Source organism: Apodemus sylvaticus, chromosome 15 (genome assembly GCF_947179515.1).
Source record: "Apodemus sylvaticus chromosome 15, mApoSyl1.1, whole genome shotgun sequence".
Lineage (NCBI taxonomy): Eukaryota > Metazoa > Chordata > Mammalia > Rodentia > Muridae > Apodemus > Apodemus sylvaticus.
This window is the reverse complement of record NC_067486.1, coordinates 40,231,462-40,257,479: the sequence shown is the minus strand read 5'-3', so window position 1 is coordinate 40,257,479 and position 26,018 is coordinate 40,231,462. Positions and strand designations below refer to the sequence as shown.

The following is a 26,018-nucleotide window of genomic DNA, read 5'->3' as shown; positions in this document are numbered from 1 at the left end:
CCTCATTCTCACTAAATTCTAAAAAGTCTTTAATATCTTTCTTTATTTCCTTCTTGACCAAGTTATTGTTGAGTAGAGTGTTTTTCAGTTGCCATTTGTATGTAGGCTTTCTGTTGTTTTTGTTGTTATTGAAAAACAGCCTTAGGCAGTGGTGATCTGATAGGGTACATGGAATTATTTCAATCTTCTTATATCTGTTGAGATCTGTTTTGTGACTGAGTATACGGTCAGTTTTGGAGAAGGTACCATGAGGTGCTAAAAAGAAGGTATATTCCTTTGATTTAGGTTGAAATGTTCTATAGATATTTATTAAATCCATTTGTTCTAAATCTTCTGTTTCATAGTGTCTCTGTTTAGTTTGGGTCCCCCTGATCTGTCCATTGAGAAGAGTGAGGTGTTGAAGTCACCCACAATTATTGTGTGGGGTGCAATGTGGGCTTTAAGCTTTAGTAAAGTTTATTTTATGAAGAATGTGGGTGCCCTTGCATTTGGAGAATATATGTTCAGAATTGAAAGTTCATCTTGGTAGATTTTTCCTTTGATGAGTATGAAGTATCCCTCCTTCCCTTTTTTGATTACTTTACGTTGAAACTCAATTTTATTCAACATTAGGATGGCTACATGAGCTTGTTTCTTGGGAACATTTGCTTGGAAAATTGTTTTCCAGCCTTTTACTCTGAAGTAGTATCTGTCTTTGTGCCTGAGGTGGGTTTCCTGTATGCAGCAAAATGTTGGGTCCTGCTTATGTATCCAGTGTGTTAGTCTATATTTTTTATTGGAGAATTGAATCCATTGATATTAAGAGATTTTAAGGAGAAATGATTGTTGCTTCCTGTTATTTTTATTATTATAGGTGGAGTTATGTTTATGTGGCTCTCTTCTTTTTGGTTTGTTATAAGGAGATTAATTTCTTGCTGTTTTTAGTGTGTAGTTTCCCTCCTTTTGTTGGTATTTTCCATTCATTATCCTTTGAAGGGCTAGATTTGTGGAAAGATATTGTATAAATTTGTTTTTGTCATGGAATATGTTGATTTCGCCATCTATGGTAATTGAGAGACTTGCTGGGTATAGTAGCGTGGATTGGCATTTGTTTTCCCGTAGGGTCTATAAGACATTTGCCCAGAATCTTTGGGCTTTCATAGTCTCTGGTGAGAAGTCTGGTGCAATTCTAATAGGTCTACCTTTATATGTTATTTGACCTTATTCCCTTACTGCTTTTAATATTTTTTCCTTGTTTAGTGCATTTGGGATATTAGTTATTATGTGAAGGGAGGAATTTCTTTTCTGGTCCAATCTATTTGGAGTCCTGTATGCTTCTTGTATATTCAGAGGCATCTCTTTCTTTAGCTTAGGAAAGTTTCTTCGATAATTTTGTTGAAGACATTTACTGGCCATTTTAGTTGGAAATCTTCACTCTCTTCTATACCTATAATCCTTAGGTTTGGTTATCTCATTTTGTCCTGAATTTCCTGAATGTTTTGAGGTCAAGAGATTTTCATATTTTGCATTTTCTTTGACTGTTGTATCAATGTATCTTCTGCATCTGAGATGATTTTATCTTCTGTCTCTTGTATTCTGTTGTTGATGCTTGCATTCATGACTCTGACTCCTGACTTCTGAATATTATTTTATCAGTGTATGCTGCTTTTGGTTACCATAAGCACTAAAGATGAGTTGATTGGAAGCATCTATGCAAGTCTGCCTATATTCATTATATGATTAAGAGGAACAATACATCTTTACTTCATTCTTCATATGAAGTATGAATATTAATTTCATGAATTCTTCTTTAAAGTTTCTTGTCTACAAACCACCATACTGTGTATGGCAAAAGGTAGAAAATGTTTTAAGACTACAAACTGTAATCTAAACAAGTTTGTCCCCAAAATGATTTATTATACAAGGCCAAATGTGATCCAAGAAGAATAAATAAGCTCTTAAAGATTCTAAGTTAGCAATATTCTCTTTGAGATTATAGTAAGTGCTATATAAAATTTATCAAATTGGCCATTTCCTTAAAAAATATGTATAATTTCACTTGTAAATTAGACCCAGCTTTCCACAAATGTAAAAAGAAAGCCAAAATAAGTCAACTCATAAAGATAAAAGGCCTATGTGTCTTAATGTTTAGAGGTTTCAATATGTTATTAATTAATCCTTTCTTATGAGACTTGACACCACAGCCCAGTTTCATTGGGAAACAAATGTTCATTTCATGTCTAAGAAAGAAACATGGGGCAAAAGGGTAGGATCAGAGTCTCGCAATCTTTTTCAAAAGTATACATTTTTTAATAAAATTATATATATAACCCCTATGTTAAAATGTATAAAACCTGTTAATAGTTCCAAATGGCAAAAAGAGATATTATATCTTATGAAAAAACCTCAAACAATTCCAGGATGAACATACAAAGAATGTGGGAAACTAATATGCTTTAATATGTCTAAAACTACAAACATTATCTCAGATAAGATCATATTACTTATAAACTCTGAATTCACACAAATTCATACAGCTGTACATCTCTATATCTTGATATCTCCACATATATAAGCAATAAAATTCCATTAAAATTTATTCAGGAAAGAGTTAATCCAAAACCCACATGATAAAGAGATTTGGAAAGGAAGAGAGTTAACAACAGAAAATTGATACATTGCAAAACATATTTTGCAAAGAATATACAGAAGAGGAATAATGTCTGCATGAAGGTTCTCCATAGCCAATTTCAGTGTATGGATTAAAAAATAGATGTGGCTCTCCGCTTCCGGATCCAGATCAGCCTGGGCGGCAACACCACATCTCCAGGTCCTGCAAGAGGCAAGAGGGGCTTCCGGGCAGCCAGCGGGGAGAAGTCGGTATGCTCCAGTGAATCCAGCCAGCCCCAGCAGGAGCCTTCAGGTGCCTGCGTTGGGATCTGAACAGCCTGGGCCACAGCACTTGGTCTCCAGGAAGTGCAGGAGGTAAGATGTGCACCAGAGGCCACATCTGGGAAGGGGCAGCTTGCACTGGTGAGTCCAGCATTGACAAGACCAACTAACACCAGTGAGAACTAGATGGCAAAAGGCAAATGCAGGAATGTCACTAACAGAAATCAAGGCAATATGGCAACATCTGAACCCAATTCTCCTTTACCAGCATGTCCTGGATACCCCATCACACCAGTAAAACAAGATTTGGATTTAAAATCACTGGTCATGATGCTGGTACAGGAACACATGAAGGATATACTTAAATAAATTCAGGAGAAAATGGATCAAAAGTTAGAAGCCCTTGCAAGGGAAACACAAAAATCACTGAAAGAAAGCCAGGAGAATACAAAAGCCAATAATGAGGAAACGCAAAAAACACTTAAAGAAATACAGGAGAACTTTGGTCAACAGGCTGAGGTCATGAAAGAAGAAACACAAAAATCTCTTAAAGAATTACAGGAAAGCATAAACAAGCAAGTGAAGGAGCTAAGCAAAACCATCCAGGATCCAAAATCAGAAGTAGAAACAACTAAGAAAACTCAAAGGGAGACAACTTTGGAGATAGAAAGCCTTGGGAAGAAATCAGGGGACATAGATGCAAATATCAACAACAGAATACAAGAGATAGAAGAAAGAATCTCAGATGCTGAAGATTCCATATAAACCATGGACTCAACAGTTAAAGAAAATGCAAAATGCAAAAAGCTTGTAACCCAAAATATCCAGGAAATCCAGGACACAATGAGAAGACCAAACCTAAGGATTATAGGCATATATGAGAGTGCAGATTTACAACTTAAAGGTCCAGCAAATATCTTCAATAAAATTATGGAAGAAAACTTCCCTAACCTAAAGAGAGAGATGCCCATGAATATACAAGAAGCCTACAGAACTCCAAACAGACTGGACCAGAACAGAAATACTTCCCGTCACATAATAATCAAAACACCAAATGTACTAAACAAAGAAAGAATATTAAAGGCAGTAAGAGAAAAAGGCCAAGTAACATATAAAGGAAGACCAATCAGAATCACAGCAGACTTTTCACCTGAGACTATGAAGGCTAGAAGATCTTGGGCAGATCTCACGCAGACTCTAAGAGAACACAAATGCCAGCTGAAACTACTATATCCAGCAAAACTCTCAATCACCATTGATGGAGAAACTAAGATATTCCATGACAAAACCAAGTTTACTCAATATCTATCCACAAACCCAGCCCTACAAAGGATAATAGGAGGAATACACCAATACAAGGAGGGAAGCTTCACCCTGGAAAAAGCAAGATAGTAACCTTTCATCAAACCCAAAAGAAGTTAACCAATCAAATTTAAAAAATAACGTCAAAAATGACAGGAAGTAACAATTACTATTCCTTAATATCTCTTAACATCAATGGACTCAATGCCCCAATAAAAAGACATAGACTAACTGACTGGATACATAAATAGGACCCTACATTTTGCTGCTTACAGGAAACACACCTCAGGGTCAAAGACAAACACTACCTTAGAGTAAAAGGCTGGAAGACAATTTTACAAGCAAATGGTCTCAGGAAACAAGCTGGAGTAGCCATTAATATCAGATAAAATTGACTTTCAACCCAAAGTCATCAAAAGAGACTCTGAGGGACACTTCTTGCTGGTCAAAGGTAAAATACAACAAGAAGAACTCTCAATCCTGAACATCTATGCTCCAAATGCAAGGGCATCCTCTTTCGTAAAAGAAACTTTATTAAAGCTCAAAACACACATTGCAACTAACACAATAATTGTGGGTGACTTCAACACTGCACTTTCCTCAATGGACCGATCAGGAAAACAAAAACTAAACAGGGACACAATGAAACAAATTGAAGCTTTGGACCTATTCGATTTAACAGATATATATATATATATATATATATATATATATATATATATATATAGAACATTCTATCCTAAAGCAAAAGAATATACCTTTTTCTCAGCACCTCATGGTACCTTCTCCAAAATCGACCATATAATTGGTCACAAGACAAGACCTCAACAAATATAAGAAGATCGAACTAATCCCATGCCTCCTATCAGATCACTATGGAGTAAAAGTGGTCTTCAATAGCAACAAAAACAATAGAAAACCCACATACACGTGGAAACTGAACAATATTCTACTCAATGACACCTTGCTCAAGGAAGAAATAAAGAAAGAAATTAAAGACTATTTAGAACACAATGGAAATGAAGACACAACATACCCAAATCTATGGGACACAATGAAAGCAGTGCTTAGAGGAAAACTCATAGCCCTGAGTGCCTCCAAAAAGAAAATGGAGAGAGCATACATTACCAGCTTAATGACACACCTGAAAGCCCTGGAACAAAAAGAAGCTATTTCACCCAGGAGGAGTAGAAGACAGGAAATCATCAAACTCAGGGCTGAAATCAATCAAGTAAAAACAAAGAAACCATACAAAGAATCAAGAAAACCAGGAGCTGGTTCTTTGAGAAAATCAACAACATAGATAAACCCTTAGCCAAATTGACCAAAGGGCACAGAGAAAGTATCCAAATCAACAAACTTAGAAATGAAAAGGGAGATATAACAACAGAAACTGAGGAAATCCAAAAAATCATCAGATCCTACTACAAGAGCCTGTACTCAACACAACTGGAGAATCTGGAGGAAATGGACAATTTCCTTGGCAGATACCAAATACCAAAATTAAATCAGGACCAAATAGATCATCTAAACAGTCCCATAACGCCTAAAGAAATAGAAGGAGTCATAGAAAATCTTCCAACCAAAAAAAGCACAGGATCAGATGGTTTCAGTGCAGAATTCTATCAGACCTTCAAAGAAGAGTTAACACCAATACTCTTCAAATTATTCCACAAAATAGAAACAGAAGGAACACTACCCAATTCCTTCTACAAAGCCATAATTACACTGATACCAAAACCACACAAAGATCCAACAAAGAAAGAGAACTTCAGACCAATTTCCCTTATGAACATCGATGCAAAAATACTCAATAAAATTCTTGCCCACTGAATCCAAGAACACATCAAAATGATCATCCACCATGATCAAGTAGGCTTTATCCCGGGAATGCAGGGTTGGTTCAATATACGGAAATCCATCAATGCAATCCACTACATAAACAAACTCAAAGAAAAAAAAACACATGGTCATTTCATTGGATGCTGAAAAAGCATTTGACAAAATTCAGCATCCCTTCATGCTTAAAGTCTTGGAAAGAACAGGAATTCAAGGCCCATACCTAAACATAGTAAAAGCAATATACAGCAAACCGGTAGCCAGCATCAAACTAAATGGAGAGAAACTTGAAGCAATCCCACTAAAATCAGGGACTAGATAGGGCTGCCCCCTTTCTCCTTATCTTTTCAGTATTGTACTTGAGGTACTAGCTCGAGCAATTCGACAACATAAGGAGGTCAAAGTGATACAAATTGGAAAGGAAGAAGTAAAACTATCATTATTTGCAGATGACATGATAGTCTACCTAAGTGACCCAAAATACTCCACTAGAGAACTCCTATAGCTGATAAACAACTTCAGCAAAGTGGCAGGTTATAAAATCAACTCAAGCAAATCAGTTGCCTTACTATACTTAAAGGATAAGCAGGCTGAGAAAGAAATTAGGGAAATGACCCCCTTCACAATAGCCACAAACAGTATAAAGTATCTTGGGGTGACTCTTACCAAACATGTGAAAGATCTGTATGACAAGAACTTCAAGACTCTGAAGAAGGAAATGGAAGAAGACCTCAAAAAATGGGAAAACCTCCCATGCTCATGGATCGGTAGAATCAATATAGTTAAAATGGCCATCTTGCCAAAAGCAATATACAGATTCAATGCAATACCCATCAAAATCCCAACTCAATTCTTCACAGAGTTAGAAAGAGCAATTACCAAATTAATCTGGAATAACAAAAAACTCAGGATAGCTAAAACTATTCTCAGCAACAAAAGAAAGTCTGGGGATCATCAGTATCCCTGACCTCAAGCAATACTACTGAGCAATAGTGTTAAAAACTGCATGGTATTGGAACAGTGACAGGCACGAGGATCAATGGAACAGGATTGAAGATCCTGAAATGAACCCATACACCTATGGCCACTTGATCCTTGCCAAAGAGGCTGAAAACAGCCTTTTCAACAAATGGTGCTGGTTCAACTGGAGGTCAGCATGCAGAAGAATGCGAATTGATCCATCCTTGTCTCCTTGTACTAAGCTCAAATCCAAATGGATCAAGGACCTCCACATAAAGCCAGACACTCTGAAGCTAATAGAAAAGAAACTGGGGAAGACCCTTGAGGACATCGGTACAGGGAGAAAGTTTCTGAACAGAACACCAATAGCATATGCTCTAAGAGCAAGAATTGACAATTGGGACCTCATAAAATTACAAAGTTTCTGTAAGGCAAAGGACACCATCAAGAGGACAAATCGGCAACCAACAAATTGGGAAAAGATCTTCACCAATCCTACATCAGATAGAGGGCTAATATCCAATATATATAAAGAACTCAAGAAGTTAGACTCCAGAAAACCAAACAACCCTATTAAAAAATGGGGTACAGAGTTAAACAAAGAATTCTCACCTGAAGTACCTCAGATGGCAGAGAAGCATCTTAAAAAATGCTCAACTTCATTAGTCATCAGGGAAATGCAAATAAAAACAACCCTGAGATTTCATCTTACACCAGTCAGAATGGCTAAGATTAAAAATTCAGGAGACAGCAGGTGTTGGAGAGGATGTGGAGAAAGAGGAACACTCCTCCACTTCTGGTGGGGTTGCAAATTTGTACAACCACTCTGGAATCAGTCTGGCGGTTCCTCAGAAAACTGGGCACCTCACTTCCAGAAGATCCTGCTATACCACTCCTGAGCATATACCCAGAGGATTCCCCACTATGTACTAAGGATACATGCTCTACTATGTTCATAGCAGCCCTATTTATAATTGCCAGATGCTGGAAAGAACCCAGGTATCCCTCAACAGAAGAGTGGATACAAAAAATGTGATATATATACACAATGGAGTACTATTCAGCCATTAGAAACAATGAATTCATGAAATTCTTAGGCAAATGGATGGAGCTAGAGAACATCATACTAAGTGAGGTAACCCAGACTCAAAAGGTGAATCATGGTATGCACTCACTAATAAGTGGATATTAACCTAGAAAACGGGAATACCCAAAACATAATCTACACATCAAATGAGGTACAAGAAGAAAGGAGGAGTAGCCACTTTTTCTGGAAAGACTCAGTTAAGCTGTATTCGGCAAAACCAGAACGGGGAAGTGGGAAGGGGTAGGTTGGAGGACAGGGGGAGAGAAGGGGGCTTACGGGACTTTCGGGGAGTGGAGGGCTAGAAAAGTGGAAATCATTTGAAATGTAAATAAAAAATATATCGAATAAAAAAATAGATGTGATTCTGAAGATGGTTCATTTATTCTACATTCATCATGGGCATGGCATTTTCAGTCAAGATGATCTCAAATATAAAGCATGAATAATTTCCTCTTTTTTATATCTGTCCAAAACAAACAGACAAAAACAAAATGAAACAAAACAAACAAACAACAACAAATATCACTAGAGACTATGACATTATATCGTATCACTATTTGAGGTTAGCTTATATACATTTAGAATATGGTTTCTTCAACTATACTTCTAATAAATTTTAGATTGCCCATTTAATTGCTAGTTAGTTCACTATTAAAAATCTCAGCTACTAAGACCCTTTTCCCATCTTCCACCACTACATTTCCTCAATAAAATCTGTACCCCATTTTTAATAAGATTATTTGGCTCTCTGGAATCTAACTTTTTGAGTTCTATTTATATCTTGGATTGTCACTACCAAATCTGTCCAGCCGAATAATGGAGATGACACGGGAGACTCTTCTCAATGCAGTTAATTCAGGAACATTACTTCAGGAAGCCCCCCCCCCCCCCATCCTAGCCCGTTGCCCCAGTTATGTGACTTGGCAACCAGCCCAGGCGCCATTTTAGACTGGCCTCCATGCCTGCTTCCCACACTGGATATTAGGCCTCTGTTGGAGGAGGGGTTGGTAAAGATTTTTTCCCAATTTGTTGGTTGCTGTTTTGTCCTTTTGACAGTGTCCTTTGCCTTACAGAATCTTTGTAAGTTTATGAGGTCCCATTTGTCAATTTTTGATCTTAGAGCATAAAGTATTAATGTTCTGTTTAGAAAATTTCCCCCTGTGCCCATTTACTCAAGGGTCTTCCCCAGATTCTTTTCCATTAGTTTCAGTGTGTCTGGTTTTAAATGGAGGTCCTTGATCCATTTGGACTTAAGCTTAGTACAAGGAGATAAGAATGGATCAATTTGCATTCTTCTGCATACTGACCTCCAGTTGAACCAGCACCATTTGTTGAAGAGGCTATCTTTTTTTCCACTGATCTTCCTGCCTGTCATTGTACCAATACCATGCAGTTTTTAATACTATTTCTCTGTAGTACTACTTGAGGTCGGGGATACTGATTCCCCCAGTTCTTTTACTGTTGAGAATAGTTTAAGCTATCCTGGGTTTTTTGTTATTCCAGGTGAATTTGTGAATTGTTCTTTCTTTTTTTTTTTATTTTATTTATTTATTTATTTATTTATTTTTTGCTTTGGAGGATGGTGTTAATCTTTTTTTTTATTCGATATAATTTTTTATTTACATTTCAAATGATTTCCCCTTTTCTAGCCCCCCACTCCCCGAAAATCCCATAAGCCCCTTTCTCTTCCCCTGTCCTCCCACCCACCCCTTCCCACTTCCCCGTTCTGGTTTTGCCAAATACTGCTTCACCTTTTGAGTCTGGGTTACCTCACTTAGTATGGAGATAGAAAGCCTTGGGAAGAAATCAGGGGACAGAGATACAAATACCTACAACAGAATACAAGAGATAGAAGAAAGAATCTCAGATGCTGAAGATTCCATAGAAACCATGGACTCAACAGTTAAAGAAAATGCAAAATGCAAAAAGTTTGTAACCCAAACTATCCAGGAAATCCAGGACACAATGAGAAGACCAAACCTAAGGATTATAGGCATAGATGAGACTGAAGAATTGTTCTTTCTAACTCTAAGAAGAATTGAGTTGAGATTTTGATTGGGATTACATTGAATCTGTATATTGCTATTGGCAAGATGACCATTTTTATTATATTAATCCCTCACATATATATTTCACAAAAACTGTTAGCATCTTGATTTACTGAAACTTCCTGGAGTGTGACAAGACAAAGAAGAAAACTAGAGAGAATGTCAAGAACAGTCCAGAAGGTGTGCAAAATGAGCCTCTTCTCTTCACCCTCCCAAAGCACACTGATCACAGAGCATCCTTTGAAGTCTGCCCACTGTCTTAATATACTTGCACACCTTTGTCTTTATCCTTCCTCGAGGAAAACACAAGTAGAATTGCTATTTGAATCATTTCCCAACAAAATTTAATGAAAGACCTTTCATATTTTTAGCAACAATCCCAAGTTTACAACTGTTTACTACCTCATAAGAACAGAGAAATGTTCTGAGTTTCCAAGTTGTAAATGATATCATATTCGTGTTATTTTCACAGGAACACTATTACTACAGCTAATATACTAATGAACTCATAACAAATAACATACAAACCTGTTAAATAGTTTCAATTTAATTAATGTATTTATTTTGTTATACTAAGTCTTTGGCCAATTTAAAATTCATTTCAAATAGTTTTAAAATTGTGGATACATAAACAAGAGTATATTTAATGGTAGCTCTGGGGGACTTGGATATATACAGTGGAAAAGAACACTTCCTGCTCAAGATCAACAATTGTGGTTGAATCCCTAGTAACATGATGTTCAAATGTTGGAAGGAAAGGACTTCCAATGAAGAAGAGATCAGGTTCTACACATGCTTGTAATGTCATTGAGTTGGTGTGTGGAGAAAGAGGATTATTGTGGTTAGCGGGTTAAAATTATAGTTCAGGTTTCAGAGAAAGACACTCTTTCAAGATAGTAAGTAAGAGTGAATATGAAGGACATTTGACCTCCTCTGAATTCTGCTCAAGTTTCCATGAACACATGTAATAATTTATGAATAAGTATGACTACATTACATACATACACATATTAAACAACAATGATAACAGTTCAAGGTTGGGTTCAATTTAAAATATTTGAAAAATGTACAAAATATAGCCACATTAAGTCTACACAAGTTTGCCATGTTTTAATAAGGGCACAGCAGATAATAATGTGAAATCTAAGTATTTCTCTTTAAAAAATTTTCCAGTGATTTTTTTACTTGCTTATTCCTCAAGCTATAGATAATTGGATTCAGTACAGGAATTATTACAGTATAAAACACAGAGTCCATCATATCCTGATCATCTACTTGTGGAGATGCAGGACGCACATACATGAAGAGAAGAGGGCCATAGTACAAAGACACAGAGAGGAGGTGGGCTCCACAGGTGGAGAAGGCTTTCTTTATGCTTTTGATAGATTTCTGCTTTAGGATTGAAAGCAGAACAAGTGTGTAAGAGACAAGAATAGTTGTAATAGTGAATACCTGAATGGAACCAGAGAAAATAAAAAGCATAAGGTAATTGAGAGAAGGGTCATTACAGGAAATCTTTAACAGTGGCACAATATCACAATAAAAGTGATTTATTTTGTTAGAGTTACAGAAAATTAGTCTGAATAAAAAGCCTTCATGAATTAAAGCATGAATAAATCCACCTACAAAGGACAATATTAAAAGACACACACAGAGTCTATTTGTCATGATCACTGGGTAGAGTAAAGGTTTGCATATGGCTACATAGCGATCATAGGCCATTGATGCCAAGAGAAAACATTCTGTGGTTGCACTTACTGCAAATGAAAAAAATTGTATCATGCATTCAGAGAAAGAGATCAGTTTACTCTTGGCAAAAAAGTCTAGCAGCATCCTAGGTGTCACTGTGGATGATAACCAAGTATCCACAAGAGCTAAACTCCCAAGAAATAAGTACATAGGGATGTGAAGGTGGGGGTCATTCCAGATGAGAGTGATCAGACCCAGGTTGCCCACAATGGTGATGAGATAGATGAGCAAGAAGAACAGGAACAGGGGGATTTTCCACTGTGGAAGATAAACAAGTCCTGAGAGAACAAACTGAGTGAGCAGTGTTTTGTTCTCCATTCCCATGTCCTCACTGGATGTCTCTGAAATGAAAAATGACTGATGTCACACAGCATTCACTAAAATTTGTAAGGTAAAATGTTGAATTTAAAGTAGAATAGTAGAATTTAAAATTAAACTATGTACTTATCAGGTTAACCACCAAATTTAATTTCATATCACTATTTATAGTGGAAACATTTCATCAAGAGAAGAAATTACTTCAATTCATCATTCCAATAAAGATCTTGAACATGTTAACATATTTAAAGAGAAGATATCTTTTAAATTTATGTTAAAGGTATGAAATTATCAGTTGGTTAGGTGAGAAAGTTCTGTATTTATTTTACATGTTCATAATCAAGGCAACAAATGTTTTAAATATCTAGATTATACAATGAATTCAACTGCAGTGTCTTAATCAATTCAAATACTTTAATTTAGTAAAATAAAATCATACAATATAGTAGCTTCAAAATTTCTTCCAAAATTTATTATAAAGAAGTGGAGAAAATCAGTTCTGGTAAGAAAAACAAAAGTCAGTATTAAAATCTTAATTGGACTAGAGGCTATATACTGCAGAGTTGTCTGGGAACATTTATTCTAACTGTAGATTATAAGATCATAAATTTGCTTAGGGGTTTATAAACAAGAATCTAATGGCCACCTTTATAAAATTTCCCCAGGTGCTCTAAATGCAAATACAGGTATACAAATATGTGTGACTGGATATGACAGATGACTAGGAAGGAAAAGAGATAAATTTGATAGGACTTGTAATATTAACCCACTATTATACAGTGACATACGACTTATGATCCTGATGTTCAATGGAATGAAAATAAGAATTGTTGGATATGAATAAGTCTTTGCAAACTGAGTTTTACAGTTAAGATGCACTGCTCTATTGGCCATTATCACTAAACATGAAAGGTATGTTTAGTAGCATTAATTTACTAAAGGTTTACCATTAATGGCCAGGAATGACTACCTCACTCTGTTCTTCTTGTGACCATGCTTTTCCAGCCATTACTCTGATACCCCTCAGAGTCTCTATATTAAAACCAATGCTTTCCAGAGTCCATGATACTTCAAAGTAAACAAAGGAAAGAGACAGTAATACTACAAACCTGAACTGAATCAGATATTTGAGGGATATGGCTTTAGTGGGGGAAAAGCTAGTAAGAACAAGACAGATAAATACGGTGTACGAAGGCAAAATAAAGGATATTTAGGGGTAAATGACAAGAGATTCTGAGTTGTTGAGATTAAGAACATGTTAATAGCTTGATGAAAGTAGTTTTGTGCATGCAATCAAAATATAGCAGGCTATGATGGGAATGAGATGCCCACACAGTGACGCTCTCTGTGTTCTGAAAAGTATGGGGGAGAGTTAGCCTTTGTTTTGTGGCCATTAACTACTGTATGCTTTTACCTGTAGAACATCTAAGGAAAAGCTCTTTTACAAAGTATAAACAAGTGAAAGGAGAGGAGAGGAAAGCACTAACAAGAGAAAGACCACAACCAACATGGAATAGGGGACTTGGATGGATTAAAAAAATTAGAGGAAGAGAAGCAAGCAATATTTAACAAAGGTGGATTTATCTACAAAACGATAAAGAATAGAGAGGAAACAACATAGGACTGAAAACTTAGAATGATTCTTTCTCATTATTAGTATGTATACATACATACACACACATAATATACACATTTATACATAATACACATGTATACTTATATACATATAAACACACAGTATATATAACACATACACATACACATTTAATACACACATATATGTAATGGACACAAACATGCATATACACACACATTCACACACATATATTAGAGACTATTTGGAGAAAGAAGAAAAAAATGGAAATGATATAAATATAATATAGTCTTCCAAATTACAAATAAATCAATAAATAAAAGCTTATTTTTAAATGCACAGTGTAAATACATATAGAAAAACAAGTTTCTAATGCTTCGTTTTCAATGTTTGTCTTAGCTTTGTTGTTTATTAACTATTATTGATCTTGCAAAAATACTTTTTATAAAAATCAAAATATATTTTCTCTAGAACATACGTTTTAAGAACAAACACATTAAGTTTGAATTCATTAGCTTTCGTAGTTGATGTATTTGAATGCATATGGGCAGTGGATGAGTTTTTTCTGTATATGACGCATTTTTGTTGTCAAAACAAATAGAAAATATTTTTCTGCAAATCTTAATAGTTTAAGAACACATATGCACATTACTCTACAACAACTGTGTAGGTTCTATTCTATTCTTTTTTGATTAATAGAATAAAATCAATCCAGATCAATTTTGCAAACAGATATACACCATGCCAGTAATTCATATTTTAGGTTAATTTTATGGGGATAGTGTTTCTTTCATGGAGCTCAAATACACCAAAAGATGCAAATTCTCAGATCGCTTGCTATGTGGATTTGAAGCAAATCATTAATACAGGAAAGAGTAGCCAAAATATCTTTGTTATATTCCAAAATGTATTTATTAATATGTACATAAACATATATTTAGAATATATCAAGGTATACTACATGATGAAACATATTCTATATGGAAAGACAGCTCTGCATATATTTATAAATTATATGTATATGTATAAATAAGTAATAATATAAGTATTTTTACAAGTAGGTATAACTAAATCTTCTACTTATGTAGCTGAACTTTAAAGATATAGTAAAGAACAGAACTAAAGAATGGCTCTCTTTCCAAAATCATCAGAATAATTGCTCATATGAGAATCATTTTGATTTCATACTGAATTTTGAGTTAGCACCCTACTTCAGGAGAATTTAAAAGTTATTATAGTCAGGAAATATAGCCCAGCTGTTAAATACCAGGGTCACAGCTAAAAGTAAATTTGCTTAGGTAAAGAGATTTCTAAAATATATTAAAAACAACAATTAGAATTATTTTGTCCATTTATATTTAGTCATGAATTAAAATATATAGGCATTTTAGCTATTGCTATCAACATTTACACCAGCTATATAAAATTATTATGAATGAAATTGACTTTTTAAATTTCTATGGAAAGCATGGTGAATACTACACAACTTATTTGTTTCTTACCCATTTCAAGAAAAAAAAAATCAAAGGTCCTTATAAAGTGTTGAGTGTTTTAAAGCAGGACAAAGCACAATAGTACAAGATAATAAGATCATGTGCAATGATCATCTTCATAGCAATCTGTCCTGAAGTTTTGTGACTAAGCACAGCAAACTGTGTTTAGATGACTTTTCATTCAAGGCAAGAACCTTTATACCATTGCCTGATTGTTTTTTTCATGGAGAAGGATTGAAGAACTAGAATTCCCACCAGGCAACAGGGTTCACTGGAGGCAAAGAAGAGGTTTCCCTACTGGACACTATAGGTTTGGACAGAATTAAAAGTTGGCTCCATTGAGCACTGTAAATTTTAAAACCATAAATATTTATTTACTGTAAGACACTAATTTTGCCACAGAAATTATGCTTTACTTGCTATTTCCTATCATGCTGTGACAGGTTTATCTAAACTAATATATAATTTTATATTTTTAAGTCATAGAACACTGTGCTTTGAGTTCATCAAACATGACATGATCATGTCAATGATCACATCTCTCTCTTCCTTTCTCTCTCTCTCTCTCTCTCTCTCTCTCTCTCTCTCATCTCTGTCTCACTCTCTGTCTCTGTCTCTGTTCTTGTCTCTCTCTTACAGTGTAGACTGTGATTCATATGTGGGGCTGTGAAATATTTGGTGGTTTTACTGCTTTTCTAAATGTATAACAACCCTAAAATCCATTCAAAATAAAATATATAATGAATCTGAGGAAGCAGTGGCAGTATTTAATCCTATTGCACTGGGTTTTCACTACAACTTTGTTAAACACACTGGCACAGTTTGCACTACAAATGTCATTGTATTAAGCAACATAAAACTCTATTTCAAATGCCTGATTCAGAGTAAAGATTACTGTGGTATATGAATTGTAAATTTTACTATACACACAATGTATTTTATTCTGTTATATAGAACATTGATTTTATTATATAAAACCAAAAACCAAAAAATTTTCATATCATCATTTCATAGCAATATCAAATTGCCCTGTGTTTTGATACCATTCTATTTAAATGAGGAAGTTTTGGTTTTAAAATTTGAGTCCCTGGATTGACTTTCATAAAAATTATTAAATGAAGTTTTGCTTGGAATTATGATAGAATTTCCATGAATGTCTAAAATGGTCCTAAACATACTTTGCCATTTTGTATTGAATGGTTTTGGAAAGTGACATTCTTGACAGTAAAGGTGATATATCAAAATAGTAATCAAGTCTGAAAATTGTTCAAGATGATTTCCATATTTGGCCAAAAATTAATACATTAAAACTAGTACAACTATCCATCATTATTGAAATTTTCTTTCTTCTTTAATCTTGTATAAAATTAAATGTGTATCACATTATATCTTAAAAGCAATTCAATTAATGGTTCATCAGTAATTGCCTGACAAAGCTGAGACACAAAAGAAGAATAGAAACTGCAAGCACAGGATTGAAGTAGAGAGATATATACCCATCATTTCCAGACATCAAAGCCTGGCATCTAAATTCCTTGTAGGCATTGTTAAAATGCACATCCTGCTGAAATAGTTGTGGGTGGACTAAGAAGGAGTCTACTTTAGGGCAAGGTGATGCCTGAAGGCACTGTTGGAAGCAAGCCATCACTGAAAGAGCAAAATTAACAGAAAAAAAAAATCTAAATACTCTATATGTGAAATTTCTTCAGTGAAACAAACAAAGAAGAGGCTCTATCAGAGCTTTACACATACAGAGGCAGATGCTAGCATCCAAGCATTGGACTGAGCTCAGGGTCCCCAATGGAGGAGTTGGAGGGAAGACTGAAGGAGCTGAAGGGGTTTGCAGCCCCATGGGAAGAAGGACGATGCCAGCCAACCAGACCCCCCAGGGCTCCCAAGGACTAAGCCATCAACCAAGAGGTGCACATTTTCAGCCGCAATTGTGGCAGAGGAATGCCTTGTTGGGCATCTGTGGTAGGAGAGGTCCCTAGTCCTATGAAGGCTCAATAGATGTCCCAGTGTGCAGAAATCAAGGGGAAGTAGGTGGGAGTAGGTTGGGCAGAAGCGCATCTTCTTGGAGGCAGTGGGTGGGAAGATGGGTTGGGGGTTTTCTGAGAAAGGGGAAAACAGGAAAGGGTATAACAATTGAAATATAAGTTAAGAATATATTTAATAAATATATTCAATAATAAAAATACATTCAATAATAAAATTTTTTTAAAAAAAGAAAAAAAAAAAAGAAACAAAGAAGAGGAAGAATTGACCAGTGAGGCAGTGTGTCTGAGATTACACAGGACTTGCAGGCTGGGTCACAACCAGTGTACTTTACTAATTTAGAAGATTACTCCAGTAGAGGATTAACAGGGCAGTAAACATTCCAATTTTCCCTCCCTAAAATATTTTATTAGTTCTTTGAGAATATTGTACAACACATTTGTAATCATAGCCAACCGTTTCCCGTACCTCCTCCCAGATCCTTGCCCCATTGCTATACATTCAACTTCATTCAATTTTGTGTCAGTTTTCTTTGATTTGGACCTATCAAGTGAAATTTGTGCTGCCCACATATACTCTTGGATATGGGGGGTCATAAAATACCCCCAATGATGAAGGAAGAATTTTCAGATAGTAAGGAATATTGGAATATGGCGAATGTATCATGAACAAATGAAGAGTCTCTGTAATACAGAGCATACCAACGGATTCTGATCTTTCTTGTCCTAGGTAGAAGCTGTACACATTTATATTCCTGTACACTTTGGCTAACCTGTGCAGACCTTTTCTGCTGAATCTGGGATCTGAGAACCTGAAAGAAAGGGGGCAAACTACACTTATTATCTGTAGATAATTTTACTTCAGGTTCAATGTACTTTTATACACAAATATGACATAGAAAGTAATGACCCAAGGAAGGTGGTTTAAGTTCAGAAAAACATGATCAGAGAAACTTGTATGAAAACATGGGTAAGCAAATACTAAATATTAACACATCAGCCCTTTCCCAGGACTTTCTCAAGACAAACCAATTTGAACACATTTGCCTGGCATATACTTTAGATTGTATCTGGGAAAGCACAGAAGAAAGACAGAAGCCCATATCCAGATTCAGGGTACACAGAGAAGTACCCTGAGTTCTATAGTTATGATCTGGCATCCAGCAAGAATAAACAAACTTTATAAACAGAATACAAATATACATCACAGGAGGCAGAAAATCACATCCAACAAAAATCCAGGAAACTAAATGCACCTGAGGTTAAAGACCCTCTGCCTTTTTTCCTGGAGCCTCCCTCACAGTTCCCCAAGGTATTGTTTACCATGTGTCATGCCTTCAATGGTGATCCAACACATTACTACTAGCAATGAAGAAGCGTTTCTCTTTCCCTATAACCTAGCAAACATGTGCTGTCAATTGTAATATTCATCTTGTCCATTCTGACTAAGGTAAGATAAAATCTCAAAAGTATTTTTAGTTTGCATTTCTCTGATTTCTCATACAGCTAAACATTTGAACACTTAAGCATACTTATTTTTGTTTCAGTTTTAGAAAACTCTTAGTTCTGTATTCCATTTTAAATTTGGGTTATTTTTCTTGGTGTCCAAGTGTTTAAGTTCTTTATACATTCTAGATACTAGTCTTCTACTCAAGGTATAATTCAGAAAGATCTTTTCTGTGTCTGTAGGCTATAATTTTGCTTTAAGTGATGATATCCATTGTTATAAGGATCTTTTCAGTGTAACAAAGTCCCCTTTACAAATTGATGGTCTTAATTCCGTTGTTATAAATGTTCTGTTCAGAAAGCCCTTTCCTGTTCCAACAATGTCAAGCATATTCTCCTCTTTTTCTTCTATCAGATTCTGGATATGTGATCCAGAATTTATGTGATCCAGAATTTTAGTGTTATATGATTATAGAACTGAATCTATTTTCATTCTGAATGAAGTTATCCAGATTGAACAGTAACATTTGCTTAAGATACTATTGTTCCAGTGTGCTTTTTTTACCTCTTTATCGTGAACATTTGGGTGTGTGAAATTGTGTCTACAACTTAAGATATGGCATGACTCAACAGAAGAATGGATGCAAAAAATGTGGTATATATACACAATGGAGTACTATTCAGCCATTAGAAACAATGAATTCATGAAATTCTTAGGCAAATGGATGGAGCTGGAGAACATCATACTAAGTGAGGTAACCCAGTCTCAAAAGCTCAGTCATGGTATGCACTCACTAATAAGTGGATATTAGCCTAGAAAACTGGAATACCTAAAACATAACCACACATCAAATGAGGTACAAGAAGAATGGAGGAGTGGCCCCTTGTTCTGGAAAGACTCAGTATAGCAGTATAGGGCAACAACCAACAATGAGAACAGGGAAGTGGAAAGGGGTGGATGGGAAAACAGGAGAAGGGAAGGGGGCTTATGGGACTTTCAGTGAGTGGGGGACCAGAAAAGGGGAAATCATTTGAAATGTAAATAAAAAATATATTGAAGAAAAAAAAGAAAAAAAAGGGAAAAAAAGATATGGCATGACATCTCCAGTAGTTCTTTTATTATTTAGGTTTGTCATAGATAGCTTGCTAACCTTTTTAATGTGTGTGTGTGTGTGTGTGTGTGTGTGTGTGTGTGTGTGCATGTTTCTATATGAAGCTGAAAAGAATTTTTCGGTTTCTGTGAAAAAATGAGTTACATCATGATGAATCAGTGGCCAAAGAAAACCCATAGACTCCCTCATCCCTGGCAATTATTACAGAACATTGTCAATGTTATTGGTGACCCTCCAAAATCTGATTCAAGGCCCTATTGCCAAAAATACTACTTTCTTAAATCATCGAATATGGAAAAATCGAGCTGCTTCCCAACTAGAAGTTTTAACCCTCCTAACTAGTATTCATGGTGCTGGAGGTAATAAAAATGCTATGTATGTCAAAAACAATCATCAGCCTCAACAAGGTATGAATCCTGTGACCTAATATTACCTCACTACAAGATTCAGATATACTGGTAGCATAGTGGTACAAATGCTATGGGAAAAAAACAAGCATGTTTTGTTTAGAATTAAGAACCACTCCATAGGATGGAACAAACAAAGGACACAGTTAATGATGCCAAATACTTGAGACTAGATAGGCCATGGGCCCTAGGGGGAAATTTACTACTGTTAATATGCTAAGAGATCATAGAAAAATGGCTCCTCATGATACATTGCCATTTTCATAGATCAGTGCATCACTCAACACTCATTAAAAAAGCTTCTTGCAATAGATGATAATTGACACAGAGACCAACAAGTGGAGACCATCCAGGCAGTGAGAAACCTTGGAGCACTCAGCCCAAAATAGAATGTTTTTAATCAAATTTCTACTCACAATCAAGTTCCTCCTTTCAAGATTCAGGAATATACAAGATGGGAAGGCTGTAAGAGGCAGAGGTGGTATTTGATTACAAGAAAAGAGTGTCTTCTATACACAAGAGGGCTGCTATATTTTCACACACACACACACACACCACACACACACACACACACACACACACACACACACAGAGAGAGAGAGAGAGAGAGAGAGAGAGAGAGAGAGAGATTATGACAGCATGTAGAGGACCTTCATCAATTTAAGCAAAATCAAATACCATGGAATGAATTGCAAGCTGGACCAATCACTGGTTGTTCATTTATTAAGTGTTTGATTAATTTTTGTCCCTGCATTACTTTTAGACAGAAACAATGAAACAATTTGGGGTCAAATATTTTAAAAGTGGGTTGGTGTAACCAATTTTCCACGAAGGGTCCTATCTAACCACTAGAGGTGGTCTCTTCAGGTTCTATATTCTCACTATTGGGCATCTCACCTAATGCGCCCACATTGACTCCTGGGAGACTCCCAAGTCTCTGGGACTTTCCAGAGGCTCCCCCAACTCCCACTCCCAATAGATATTTCCATTCATTCTCCTGACCATCTGAGCTTCTCTCCAGTCTCATTCACATACCTGATCCTTCCTCCATTTTCCCCTCCATCTACCATCTCCCACCCAGTTTCTTCCTTTCCTCTGCCCCCATGGTTATTTTGCTCCCCGTTTTAAGAGGGATTGAAGCATTCTCACTTGTGCCTTCCTTCTTATTTAATTCACAGGGTCTTTTGGTTTGATTCTGAGCTTTTTAAGCTAATATTCACTGATAGTGAGCACATATCATGCATGTCCTTTTGAGTATGGGATACCTCACTTCAGATGATATATTCTAGTTCTATTCAATTGCCTGTGAAATTTATGATGTCCTTGTTTTTGATAGCTGAATAGAATTTCATAGTGTAAATAAACCACCTTTTCTATAACCATTCTTCAATTTAGGGACATCTGGGCTACTTCCAGTTCTGGCTATTATAAATAAGGCTGCTATGGACATACTAGAGCATATGTACTTGTGAATTGTGGAGCAACATTTGCTGTGTACACTCAGAAGCAGTATAGTTTTCAGGTAGTACTATTTGCAGTTTTCTGAGAAAATGCCATATTGATTTCCAGAGTGGTTGTACCAAGTTGCAATCACACCAACTATGCAGAAGAGCTCCCTTTTCTCCATAGCCTTACCAGCATGTGCTGTCTCTTGAGTTTTTTATCTTAGTCATTCTGATTGGTGCGAGGTAGAATCTAAGGGACATTTTGATTTGCATTTCTCTCCTGACTAAGGATATTGAATATTTAAGTGTTTCTTGAGATTCCACTATTTATACAGGCGGTAGTGGCACTCGCCTATAATCCCAGCACTTGGGAGGCAGAGGCAGGTGGATTTCTGAGTTCAAGGCCACCCTGGTCTACAGAGTGAGTTCCAGCACAGCCAGGGCTACACAGAGAAACCCTGTCTCGGGAAAACAAAAAACAAAAAAACAAAAATCAGAAAACAAAACAAAAAAAAAAAACAAAAAACAACAAAAAGAGATTCCACTATTTAGAATTGTCTGTTTAGCTCTGTTCTCCATTTTTTAAATGTGTTATTTGGTTTTATGGAATCTGAGTTCTTCAGTTTTTTTTTATGTATTTTAGATATTAGCCCTCTATATGATATAGGGTTGGTGAAAATATTTTTTCAATCTGTAGATTGTCATTTTATCCTATTGACAGTGTTCTTTACATTTCAGTAGCTTTTCGGTTTTTAGAGGTTTCATTTATCAATTGTTGATCTCAGAGTCTGCGCTATGGTGTTCTATTCAGGAAAATTTCCCCTTTACCAATGTGTTTGAGAATATTTCCCACTTTCTCTTCTGTTAAATTTAGTGTATCTGGTTTTATGTTGACAGCTTTGATTAATTTGAACTTGAGCTTTGTGTATGGTGATAAAATCAATTTGCAGTTTTCTACATGAAGACCACCAGTTAGACCAGCAACATTTTTTGAAGATGATGCTTTTTACCCACTGTAGGATTTTGACTTCTTTGTCAAAGATCAAGTGCTCATAGGTGTGTGGGTTTATTTCTGGGTCTTCAATTCTACTCCATTGATCAACCTGTGTGTCTCTGTAACAATACCATGTGGTTTTCTATTTTTAATTAATATTGTGGTACAGCTTAAGGTCACAGATGACAATTCCTCCAGACATTTTTTTTTTATTGTTCTGAATAGTTTTAGCTATTCTGCATTTTTTGTTTGTTTGTTTTTGTTTTTGTTTTGTTTATTTTCTCAAATGAAGTTTATATTTATTCTTTTCATGTCCATGAAAAATCATTTTGGAATTTTGATGGGAATTACATTGAATCTTCAGATTGCTTTTGGTAAGATGGTCATTTTAACTATGTTAATAATACCAATCCAGGAGCCTAGGAGGTCTTTTCATATTCTGAGGTCTTCTTTGATTTCATTCTTCAGGGACTTAAAGTTCTTGTCATACAGATGTTTCACTTGCTTAGTTACAGTTTCACCAAGATATTTTATATTATTTGCAGCCATTATGAAGGGTGTTGTTTCTTGATTTCTTTCTCTGTCTTTTATCATTTGTATAAAGGAATAAACAATGCCCTGTGGTCACTGTTTCTAGAGGATTACCAGGATGACTAAGATAAAATGGAATACCACATATTCCCTGGTAGTGTTTATCTTGAGCTTTGAATTGGCCCAAATGTAAATATACTTATCTGAGCCTACTTCTTTGTTCTAGCCCAAAGTCAAATGCTTGCCAAATTCCTAGAAGGCACAAAGAGCTTTCCACAGAAGGGTCTATAATTCTATCATGTCATCTTGAAATTCTTATCATGAAGGTCTTTCACTTGCTTGGCTAGAATTTCAGCAAGATATTTCATATTTTTGTGGCTATTGTGAAGAGTGCCATTTCTGTAATTGCTGAGTCCTTGTTGGTCTTATGGAAGGGATGTGTAACAAGATTTCCTGCTCCTGAAACAGAGCCAGGAGGATGTGAGCATCCATGAATGTTGAAGGTTGCTATGCTTAAGTCTTGTTTATATATTTTACTTTATGTTCTTCCTTCAGGGAAATGTCTTCTCTGCTAGGTGGTCAGGGTATTTCTACTGTCTTAGCAAAATGGAAGAATGCTGTGACTTAAGGACAGCCCTTAATGCTGTGAGAAAGAACTCTGAAAACATGAGTTCAAAAATATATAATTTTGCAACTAGACAAAATATAAAGTTGCAATATGAATTATTTGAGTGGTTTTGGGGAACCTAGAGAAAGGCAACTGCACTATATGTGACCTTGTCAAAAACAGGCACATTCCTGAGTTTAAGGTAAGTCTGGTACAGAGCTAATTAAAGTTCTGGTGTGATTGGAACGGTAATTGCAGGACAGGATCCCACCCAGCTAAGTTTATTCCTTGTGATTATAAAGGCAGGAAGATCTTTGAGTTCATTTGCAATTCTAAAAATATATACTGGCTGTCCTTTTTCTAAAAGACATGGGGCTGAGGTCAGGGAATGCTGATTAGTTAGATGGTCAAAAGGGAACCTAGAATGAATGACTGAATTGATAAGTAAATAAAAGACTGGGCTATTGGTCTGTATGAGGTGAGCTATCCAAGTAATAGCAGTTCACTTTTAGAATATTTTTTTCTTTCAAGAGCTGAGCTGTCTAGAGACCTCTGGAGATGAAACACATCTTTTAGAATTTTATTCTAACAGGATTTCTAACTTTGGTGGGAAAAATTTGTGGAGAGAGAACACATATATTTAAAAACTTTTTAGAGATCTTTTAGAATTATTTTTCTGGAAAATTCAAGAATTTTCTATAGCAGCTTTTCTAACTCTGGTCAGAAAACCCATGAGCTATTCAGAAAGCTTTTAGAAAAAATTTCTAGCAAGAGAGAGATGTCTCAACCAAACAAAACTATCGCAAGTATTGGGTTGTATTGAACAGAAAGCTATCTCTAGCATACTACAGAGCCAAGAGCTATTACAGAGAGCTTTGTAGCGATCCATATCTAGCAGACTATAAGGCTTGTACTCATGATTTGACTTATTTTGATGTTGTTGGTGTTTTGTTGTTTTTTGTTTGTTTGATTGTTCTGCTGGCATAATGGTTTTTTTATTTCCTGTGTTTTCTTTTTTTATTTCCTGTGTTACTCTCCTTGTGTTGCAATTTTTCTTCTAGTACCTTCTGTAGGCCTGAGTTTTGGGGTAGAAACTTTTTAATTAGTCTTTGTCATGGAATATCTTGTTTTATCTACTCATAGTGTTTGGTGTTTGCAATTTTTGCTATATTATTCTAGGTGGACATCAGTAGTCTCTTAGACTCTACAAGAGATCTGCACAGATATTAAGAACCAAGTTCCTCTTGGAGGCAGGATTCCTGAGGAAGGAATGTAAGGGAGCAGCAAAAGAAATGATTTAATATCAATCATTGGTAGAAGCTGATAGCTCTCTGCTTGAGCTGGTTCTCCAGATAGCTCTCTCCACTAGAAACAACTTTCTGTTCAAGACAACTCTCTTCTGGAGACAGCTCTCTGCTCAACACTGTTCTCTCTTGCTAAAAAACATTTTCTAAAAGCTCTATGGATAGCTCTTTTTTTTTCTCTGACCAAAGTCAGAAAACCTGCTAGATGAAATTTTTGGGTTTTCCAACCAAAGTAAGGAAAGCTACTAGAAAAAAGTTCTTGGATTTTCTAACTAAAGTTAGAAAGCCTGCCAGACAGATTCCAAAAAGAAAACTGCAACAGCTCTCCAGAGAGCTAATCTCTTGTAGACCAATGCCCAGTCTTATTTGCTTATCAATTCAGTCATTTAGCGTACATTCCATTTTGATTATCCAATGAATCAGCATTTTATGATCTTTATTTTTTTTTATTTTCTTTATTCTTTGTTTACATTCCAAATGATTTTCCCTTTTCCGGATCTCCCCTCCCCATAAGTCCCATTCCCCAATCAACCCCTTCCCCCTTCTCTGTCCTGGTAATCCCCTACATTGCTGCATCGAGCCTTTCCAGGACCAGGGCCCTCTCCTTTCTTCTTCTTGGGAATCATTTGATATGTGAATTGTGTCTGGGGTATTACCCCTTATTTCTTTAAAACTTAAAAGACAGTGAGTACATTTTTTTTAATATAGCAAATGAATTCAGAGATTTGTCTGCCTTTATAGGCACTGGTTGGGATCCTATCCTGAGATTGTCATTCTCACTATGCCTGGACATAAACTTGCTCTGTTCCAGGCTGACTCTGAACTTGGGAATCTACCTGCCTTTATAAGCACAGACAATAAGCTAACTGAGTGGGATCCAGCTGTGAGTTCACCATTCTCACCAAACGTGGACCTAA

General features: G+C 35.9%; 1 protein-coding gene across 1 annotated transcript; it reads right to left on the bottom strand.

Moving 5' to 3' along the window:
- Positions 1-11,250: 11,250 nt before the first annotated feature.
- LOC127665982 (olfactory receptor 187-like) lies at positions 11,251-12,180 on the bottom strand. The gene has a single exon (XM_052158628.1). It carries the CDS (start codon positions 12,178-12,180, stop codon positions 11,251-11,253), a length of 930 nt encoding a protein of 309 aa, XP_052014588.1.
- Positions 12,181-26,018: the final 13,838 nt, after the last annotated feature.